This window comes from Salvelinus fontinalis, unplaced genomic scaffold, assembly GCF_029448725.1.
Source record: "Salvelinus fontinalis isolate EN_2023a unplaced genomic scaffold, ASM2944872v1 scaffold_0073, whole genome shotgun sequence".
Lineage (NCBI taxonomy): Eukaryota > Metazoa > Chordata > Actinopteri > Salmoniformes > Salmonidae > Salvelinus > Salvelinus fontinalis.
Genome location: NW_026600282.1, coordinates 263,069 through 272,895, shown reverse-complemented (window position 1 = coordinate 272,895; position 9,827 = coordinate 263,069). Strand labels below are relative to the sequence as shown.

Genomic DNA, 9,827 nt, shown 5'->3' with positions numbered 1-9,827 from the left:
CTAATATATGATTCATTTTAAAGAAAAAAAAAGAATGTACTAATTGTGGATTGCCCCTTTAAGGGTTATACTGCAGGTAGGAAAACGTATCAAATGTGATTTGATGACATCAGTCTTATTTGAGTGATGTGACATTTCAAATGAAGGTATGATTGTTGCTGTCTGAATGTGCTGTCGCCTCTTCTTTCACAGCACATTCAGTATATGGGAACAAAAACAAACCACCAGACAGCAAAAACAAGTGTGAATGTTTATTGTTTACCATATTGAATAAGGAAATGTAAAAACCATTTTTTTTAAATGCAGTCATAATGCCTCCTGTGTGATTTTATTAGCGGCAGGTTGCCTGAGTGCCTGTCAGCAGGCTATGGGGTGGATGGAGGGTTTGTGATGTGCGTTGGACTGCACTCGGAAGACCCACTTGGCCAGGGAAGCCTTGATCTCCTTGGTACGGAGGCAGTAGATGAAGGGGTTGAGGAGGGGCGGCAGCAGACTGTAGAATAAGAAGAATACATTATTAACACACACACAGAGACACACGGAGAGGCTGGAGCAATGGGCAGCTACTAGTGTAGTGCCCAGTGAGAAGTTTAGGGGTTAATTGCCTTGCTCAAGGGCACAACAGCAGGTGATGGCATCTAGGACACAGATGCCAGCAACCCACCACTCCCAACCACATTTTTCCCTGTCAAACATGGGAGTCAAAATGACAAACTTCTGCTTGCTGGCCCACTTCTCTAATCTCTAAGCTACCTGCCTGTAGAGCAGGGTTTGGCCGATAACAAAGTCCTGGCTGATGGAGAAGTTGAGGATGCTGCTGGTATAGACACAGCACCGGGGGACGTAATACAGAGAGATGATACACAGCTGGGAACTACAGGTGGAGAAGGTCTTCCACCGACTCTGGATGGCAGGGGGCAGAAGGGAGAGGGCAAGAAAGGGACAGGATGGGAGGGGAGACGGGGAGGGGAGGGAGAGGGGGACAGGAATGAAGGGAAGGGGGAGAAACAGACAGGACGAGGGGGGCAGAGGGACAGAAGGGGAGAAAAAGGGAAACAGGGACAGGAGGGGTTTAGTTCAGACGGGGGAGCCCCTGGATGGATAGCTGTTTTTGGGATAAGTGCCTTTCTCAAGGGCACAACGGCAGTGGTACTAATGATCTGACAAAATTAGCCAGATCATTCCACACTTTTGCATCGCCCGGCCCGGGACTTGAACAAGCATCCTTTGGGTTCCCAGCCCAACTCTCTAACCTGTGGTCTACCTACCTGTGTACAAGGGTGAGGCTGATGCGGAGGTCAGGGGTCATGGTCAGGTTGGGGTCGATGGGTGTAGCGTTCACTACGAAGCGGGGGATGTAGTAAATAAGGATGATACAGCCCTGAGTAGCACAGGTAGAGAAGGTCTTCAGCCTGCCCTGGGTTAGAGAGGGGAGAGTAGTGGGTTAGAGGAAAGGTTTAGTTTAGAATGATACAGCCCAGGTTGAGAAGGTCTTCAGCCTGACCTGGGTTAGAGAGGGGAGAGATGGAGAAGTGTTCTCAGTGGGTTAGGGTTAGGAGAGAGTAGTTAAAATTAAGGACAGAGACAGCACAGGACAAGCAATGTGTTATGTAAAGTTGAAATGGTGAACCTGGCAGTCCAGGTTTAGAGCAGAGAAGGCTCCTCAGATGAGGATGGGGAGGAACATACGCCTCAGTTAATTTTATTGAAAAAAAATTTGTGAAACATAAAAAAGTTATTATTTTTAGATAAAACTGTAGTAAATATATACACGTCAGAAAAGATTTGATTAAATCACACTGTTTTGTAATGAATGGTCTACAGTAACCTCAACAACACTTTGTAGGGTAGCACCAGGTGTAGCCGGAGGACGGCTAGTTTCCGTCCTCCTTCGGGTACATTGACTTCAGTACAAAATCAAGGAGGCTCATGGTTCTCACCTCCTTCCATAGACTAAGACACAGTAATTATGACAACTCCTGGAGGACATCCTCTTGCAGCATGAACTGACATTGTCCACCAAATCAAAGGATCAGAGAATGAATCTAGTACTGAAAGCATAAGCTACAGCTAGCGAGCGCTGCAGTGCATAAAATGTGGTGAGTAGTTGACTCAAAGAGAAAGAAAGACAATACTTGAGCAGTTTTGAACAAATGAAGGAGAGGCAAGAGAGAGAGAGCTAGCTATATTTCATTGTATTTTTTTCACTTTCATGAAGTTAGCGAACACCCGGCTCAAACAAAGAGAGATGCTATGTTAGCTAGCTGGCGATCAAACACTGGAACTCTTCCAAGTCAAGGTCACCTTTTGGTCTTATTAATGGTTATGAAATGAAGGGTGGCTTGGAAAGTTTTTTTCCGTCTGGTCACAGACAGCTGATGTGTTGTGCAAGTGAAGGGAAAAGGTGAGAGGAGGAGAGCACGTAGATGCAAGAAGGAATTATACAACGAGGAAAGTGATCATGCCGTTTGTATGTGGCTGCTATGAAAGTGATCTGTGTTTGCGTGTGATCGGGGATGTGTCCATTACATCGATTCTGTTGAAAAACATTTATTAACCTGTCTAGGATCAGCGTGCCGCTAGCGGCACTCCCCCCCCCCCCCCCACTGAAAAACCAGTGCCGCGAAATTCAAAAAAAATATTTTTTTAAAATATTTAACTTTCACACATTAAAGTCCAATACAGCTAATGAAAGACACAGATCTTATGAATCCAGTCAACATTTCCGATTTTTAAAATGTTTTACAGGGAAGACACAATATGTAAAGATGTACATCTATTACCTAAAAACACATTAGCATATTCCACCATCTTTTATTTGTCCACCAACACCAGTAGCCATCACCAATTCGGCTAAACTAAGATATTTATAGCCCCTAACCAACAAAAAAACTCATTAGATGACAGTCTGATAACATATTTATGGTATGGGATAGGTTTTGTTAGAAAAAAGTGCATATTTCAGGTAGATGGCATAGTTTACAATTGCACCCACCATCACAAATGGACTAGAATAATTACAATGAGCAACGTGTTTACCTAACTACTAATCATCAAACATTTCGTAAAAATACACAGCATACACGAATCGAAAGACACAGATCCTGTGAATACAGACAATATTTCAGATTTTCTAAGTGTCTTACAGCGAAAACACAATAAATCGTTATATTAGCTTAGCACATAGCAATTAGCAGCCCAGCATTGATTCTAGCCAAAGTGAGCGATAAAAGTCAACATCGCCAAAAGATATTAATTTTTTCACTAACCTTCTCAGAATTCTTCCGATGACACTCCTGTAACATCACATTACAACATGCATATACAGTTTGATCGAAAATGTTTATATTTAGCCACCAAAATCATGGTTAGACAATGTGAAATGTAGACAAGCTGGTAAAGAAAACGTCCTTGCGCCACTTAGACAGTGATCTACTCTTATACATAAATACTCATAAACGTGACTAAAAAATATAGGGTGGACAGGGATTGATAGACAATTTAATTCTTAATACAATTGCGTTATTACATTTTTTAATTTATCCTTACTTTTCAATACAGTTTGCGCCAAGCGAAGCTACGTCAAAAAACATGGCGTCCTAAGCCACTAAAATGTTTCGACAGAAACACGATTTATCATAATAAAAATGTCCTACCTTGAGCTGTTCTTCCATCAGTATCTTGGGCAAAGGATCCTTTCTTGGGAGAAATCGTCTTTTGGTGGAAAGCTGTCCTCTTGCCATGTGGAAATGTCAACTACGTTCGGGATGAACTGAAAAGCGTGACCAACTTTTCACATCGTTGCAAAAATAAATGTCCCAAAATCGCACTAAACGGATATAAATTGCTATAAAACGCTTTAAATTAACTACTTTGTGATGTTTGTAACTCCTATAACGAGTGAAAAGATGACCGGAGAAATATAACAGGCTAAACTAATGCTTGGAACAGGAGAGGGTCGGTGTCTTCCACGCGCGTTACGCAGCAAGAAAAGACTTGCTAGCTAAAGGTTTTTTTCATTTGTAGGGCCTGTGAACGAGCAATCGAGCCCGTTGGAATCGTCATCACGTAAAGGCATCCAGGGGAAGACGTAAGAAGTGTCCGTATAGTCATAGCAACGACAGTGCCCGTTTAAATGACTTCAGAAAAGTGGCCAACGTTTCTCAAATCTGACTCCATGTCAGGGAAATTGCTGTAGAATGGGCTCTGTTCCACTTAGAGACAAAATTTCAACTCCTATAGAAACTATAGACTGTTTTCTATCCAATAATAATAATAATATGCATATTGTACGATCAAGGATTTTGTGGGAAGCCGTTTAAAAAATTAGCCACATTAGCATAAATAGTCTAAACAGCGCCCCCATCCCCAACAGGTTAAACGGAAGCAAACGGAATGAAATGGGGATAAACATACCTGAATTTGTCCAATAGAAACTCTCGTTTACAACTGTTGGACTAATGGTTACACCCTAGATCAACTAGACGCAGGCAAGAGTGTTCAAGGTAGTATTGAATGTTACTGTCAGCTTGATTACTCCAATTGTTCTCTCGACCTGTGTAAACTTTCATTCATAGGACATGTTGTAGCAACCTCATGTTGGGTATAGGGAAAATTAGAGTATCATGTGTAGTAGCCTAAACCTATTGATGTTACGTTGAGGTCGTAATAGAAATAAGGCCATGCTCATAAACATTTAGTGGTGGGGTCACACACCCACCACCTCTTACCCCTCCTCCCACCCAGCCCCCCTGCACCCCTCCTCCCACCCAGCCCCCCTGCACCCCTCCTCCCACCCAGCCCCCCTGCACCCCTCCTCCCACCCAGCCCCCCTGCACCCCTCCTCCCACCCAGCCCCCCTGCACCCCTCCTCCCACCCAGCACCCCTGCACACCTCCTCCCACCCAGCACCCCCTGCACTCCCCACCCCTCCTCCCACCCAGCCCCCCTGTACCCCTCCTCCCACCCAGCCCCCCTGCACCCCTCCTCCCACCCAGCACCCCCTGCACTCCCCACCCCTTCTCCCACCCAGCCCCCCTGCACCCCCACACCCCCGGAATTCTGACCTGTGCTTTAGCCATGCGCATCACGCTGACGATGATGTTGACATAGGAGAAGACGATGAAGCTGAAGGGGAGGAAGAGGACGAACATGGATAGTGAGACGGATACTCTGCTCTGGGACGAGATGTCAGCACACGACAGCCTGTTGAGTGAGTGAGAGGTTGTTTGGTTGATTGACTGAATTTATTTGATCATTTAAAAAAAATACACAAACTGTATGTACATCAAGTATAACACAGTAAAGTCACAAGGAGTCAAAAGTAGTGCACTTTAAAGTGAATAGGGAGCAAATTGGGATGCGGGCACTCACTGGTTCATTGACAAGGTGTTGCAGTAGCAGTGGATGATGCGGTTGGGCCCACAGTAAGGCATCTGGGATGTCTGGATGGTGGTGACGCCTGGAACTATCATGGCTGACACCCAGGACAGGGCTGTTAGAATAGACATGGTCCTGTTGGTCATCAGCTCAGTGTACCTGGTAGAGAGGGAGGGAGAGAGGGATGGAGGGAGGGAGGGGGAGGGGGAAGGTGTGAGGGGGGAGAGAGGGGTGGAATAGGGGGTGAGAAAGAGACAGAGATATCTGAGTTGCCTGTTGTAAAAGGTTGGTCGTTATCGTATTAACACGTGAGAGGGAAATACCAGTAGTTACAGGTAGATATATCTACAGTATACCGATCAAGAATTTAAATGCAAAATTAAACAATTTTAAAAATGTTACAGTTCATATAAGGAAATGAGTCAATTGAAATAAATAAATTTAGCCCTAATCTATGCTTTTCACGCGACTGGGCAGGGGCGCAGCCACGGGTGGGCATAGGAGGGCATAGGCCCACCCACTTGGGAGCCAGGTCAACCCACAGGGGAGACAGGCCCAGCCAATCAGAATATGTTTTTTCCCCACGAAAGGGCTTTATTACAGACAGAAATAGTCCTCAGTTTCATCAGTTGTCTGGGTGTCTGGTCTCAGACGATCCCGCAAGTGAAGAAGCCGAATGTGGAGGTCCTGGGCTGGCGTGGATACACGTGGTCTGGGGTTGTGAGGACGGTTAGACGTATTGCCAAATTTTCTAAAACAACTTTGGAGATGCCTTATGGTAGAGAAATTAACAATCAATTCTCTGGCAACAGCTCTGGTGGAAATTCCTGCAGTAAGCATGCCAATTGCACACTCATTCAAAACTTGAGACATCTGTGGCATTGTGCTGTGTGACAAAGCTGCACATCATAGAGTGGCCTTATATTGTCCCCAGCACAATGTGCACCTGTGTAATGATCATGCTGTTTAATCAGCTTCCTGATATGCCACACCTGTCAGTTGGATGGATTATCTTGGCAAAGACGAAATGCTCACCAAAAGGGATATAAACACATTTGTGCCCAAAATATGAGAGAAATAATCTTTTTGTGCATGCTCTACATAGCCGATGTGAGCAAGACCTTTAAACAGGTCAACATTCACAAGGCTGCAGGGCCAGATGGATTACCAGGACGTGTACTCAGAGCATGCGAGGACCAACTGGCAAGTGTCTTCACTGACATTTTCAAACTCTCCCTGACCGAGTCTGCAATACCTACATGTTTTAAGCAGACCACTATAAACCCTGTGCCCAAGATAGCGAAGGTAACAAGCCTAAATGACTACCGCCTCATAGAACACACGTTGGTAGCCATGAAGTGCTTTGAAAGGCTGGTCATGACTCACATCAACACCATCTTCAAAGAAACCCTAGACCCACTCCAATTCGCATACCACCGAACAGATCCACAGATTACGCAAGCTCATTCGCACTCCACACTGCCCTTTCCCACCTGGACAAAAGGAACACCGACATTTTGTGAGCATGCTGTTGATTGACTACAGCTAAGCGTTCAACACCATAGTGCCCACAAAGCTCATTACTAAGCTAAGGACCCTGGGACTAAACACAACGCTCTGAAACTGGATCCTGGACTTCTACAGCTGCAAGAAGTTCTACAGCTGCACCATCGAGAGCATCCTGACCGGTTGCATCACTGCCTGGTATGTTAACTGCTCGGGATCCGACAATAAGGTGCTAGAGAAGGTAGTGCGTACGACCCAGTACATCACTGGGGCCAAGCTTCCTGCCATCCAGGACCTCTATACCAGGCGGTGTCAGAGGAAGGTCCTGAAAATGGTCAAAGTATAGATAATTAACAGTAAGGACTTGTCCCATGCAGTAAATCTGTTATTCAGTGCGTTTGTATGGGCTAATAACAGTAAGGACTATCTGTTGTTCCATGCAGTGAATCTGTTATTCAGTGCGTTTGTATGGGCTAATAACAGTAAGGACTATCTGTTGTCCCATGCAGTGAATCTAAGGCCCAAACTATTTTTTCATCACATAAAAAAAATGATATATAGTAGTACAATGTTTCAAAATTCAAAATCAAATAGTAAATTGATCCTTGGTATATATCTTAGACAGGGCTTAGACTCTTATGAGTTAAGGTTAGGGTTAAGTAGATCTATGTTACCTGAGAGGGAAGCAGATAGCCAGGTATCGGTCCATAGCCATGGTCATCATGATGAGAGAGGTGAGTGTTCCAAAGTAGTGAATGAATTGTTTCTGTATCAGACACGTATAGAAAGAGATGCCAGCGTCGTCCCACCAGTACCGAGCTATCACTTTGGGAAGGGACACCGTGCATACGCCTGGGACATGAACAAGTACCACCACATATTAACATTTTTAAAGAAACATAAATCAATTGATTAGTGAATTGGATTGGAGAACAGGCCACACATTTGAACAGGAAGTTCATGGCAACATGTCATTACAGACACACATTTTAACTGGATAACCTTTCTGTCATGATGACTTCTGTCTCTTCCCTATATCTGACAGAGCCAGGCTGAGTATTTTACCTATATCTGACAGAGCCAGGCTGAGTATTTTACCTATATCTGACAGAGCCAGGCTGAGTATCTTCCCTATATCTGACAGAGCCAGGCTGAGTATCTTACCTATATCTGACAGTGCCAGGCTGAGTATCTTACCTATATCTGACAGAGCCAGGCTGAGTATCTTACCTATATCTGACAGTGCCAGGCTGAGTATCTTACCTATATCTGACAGTGCCAGGCGGAGTATATTACCTATATATGACAGTGCCAGGCTGAGTATCTTACCTAAATCTGACAGTGCCAGGCTGAGTATCTTACCTATATCTGACAGTGCCAGGCTGAGCATGATGATGTACATGGGTTTCTGCAGGCTGCGCTCCAGGGCAAACAGCACCACCAGCAGGATGTTCCCCACCACCGTGGTCACATAGATGAAGAAGAAGAACCAGGCCACCAGCTGGTTGAAGGATGGATGGAGCCCCGGGAATCCCACTATCACAAACTCTGACACACGCGTGTAGTTCTCATTCATCTCAAACATACTGTCCTGGGAAGGTGGGGGGATGGAGGAGGAGAGATAAAGCCTTTTACAATCCTTACCACCCAAGTTAGAGAGAGAGATAACGAGTGAGAGAGAGATAACGAGTGAGAGAGAGAGAGAGAGAGAGAGAGAGAGAGAGAGATACTGAAGACCTTGGAGGATCCCTCTTCATCCTTACCTCCCAGGTTAGAGAGAGAAAGTGAGTGACATATAAAGTGACATATAAAGAGAGAAATCCTGGAGACCCTACATCCTCGGTCCTTACCTCCACCTAAGATTAGAGTAAGAGAGAGAGAGAGAAATATACACAAAAGAGAGAGAATCTGGTGACCCTCCATCTCTCCATAATTACCTCCACCTAAGATTGAGAGAGTAATAGAGAGATAGTTATAGAGAGTTACATAAAAGAGAGAGATGTTGAAGACCCTGGATGAACTCTCTCTCTCCTTCCTTAACTCCTAAAATGGAGAGAGTAATAGAGAGAAAGTTAGAGAGAGTTACATAAAAGAGAGAGATGTTGAAGATCCTGGATGAACTCTCTCTCCTTCCTTAACTCCTAAAATGGAGAGAGTAATAGAGAGATAGTTAGAGAGAGTTACATAAAAGAGAGAGATGTTGAAGATCCTGGATGAACTCTCTCTCCTTCCTTAACTCCTAAGATGGAGAGAGTAATAGAGAGATAGTTATAGAGAGTTACATAAAAGAGAGAGATGTTGAAGATCCTGGAATATCTCTCTCTCTCCCTCCCTCCCTCCCTCTCTCTCTCTCTCTCTCTCTCTCTCTCTCTCTCTCTCTCTCTCTCTCTCTCTCTCGCTCTCTGTCCATCCTTACCTCCTTCCCAACCAGTGGCCCCAGAGGTGTGTGGCGTTAGCCGCTCTGTACCTCCCAACTTTATACCCAACATCCCCTCTGACAAGACAGCCAACAGCCAATCAGAGACCTCCACCCTGGTGATGTCATCATTGTCACATTACTCATGATGACGATTACAGAATTTTCATCACTGGCCACCCCTCTCTAGTGCTATGCAAGTTCTCTCTATCTTTTTTGTGTGCAAAAGTGTGTGGACACCCTTTCAAGTTAGTGGATTCGGCTATTTCAGCCACACCCGTTGCTGACAGGAGTATAAAATCGAGCACAGCCATGCAATCTCCACAGACAAACAGTATAATGGCCTTACTGAAGAGCTCAGTGACTTTCAACGTGACACCGCCATAGGATGCTACCTTTCCAACAAGTCAGTTCATCAACTGTCTGCCCTCCTCGAGCTGCCCCTGTGACCTGTAAGTGCTGTTATTGTGAAGTGGAAAAATATAGGAGCAACAACAGCTCAGGCACGAAGTGGTAGGCCATACAA

General features: G+C 44.8%; 1 protein-coding gene across 1 annotated transcript; it reads right to left on the bottom strand.

Annotated features, from left to right (window-relative positions):
* Positions 1 to 357: 357 nt before the first annotated feature.
* Positions 358 to 8,470, bottom strand: LOC129842888 (olfactory receptor 10A4-like). Its single transcript, XM_055911584.1, has 6 exons — positions 8,248 to 8,470; positions 7,560 to 7,737; positions 5,374 to 5,538; positions 5,067 to 5,205; positions 1,269 to 1,417; positions 358 to 493 (listed from the first exon to the last, which is right to left on the bottom strand). Exons 1-6 carry the CDS (start codon positions 8,468 to 8,470, stop codon positions 358 to 360), a joined length of 990 nt encoding a protein of 329 aa, XP_055767559.1.
* Positions 8,471 to 9,827: the final 1,357 nt, after the last annotated feature.

What these genes read in the sequence shown, in the direction of transcription:
- LOC129842888 (XM_055911584.1), bottom strand. Translation starts at nt 8,470, where the DNA reads ATGTTTGAGATGAATGAGAACTACACGCGTGTGTCAGAGTTTGTGATA. An exon ending in CCTGGCACTGTCAGATATAG is followed by an intron (nt 7,738 to 8,247) that starts GTAAGATACTCA and finishes TTCATGTCCCAG; the next exon opens with GCGTATGCACGGTGTCCCTT. An exon ending in TGCGCATGGCTAAAGCACAG is followed by an intron (nt 1,418 to 5,066) that starts GTCAGAATTCCG and finishes TCTCTAACCCAG; the next exon opens with GGCAGGCTGAAGACCTTCTC.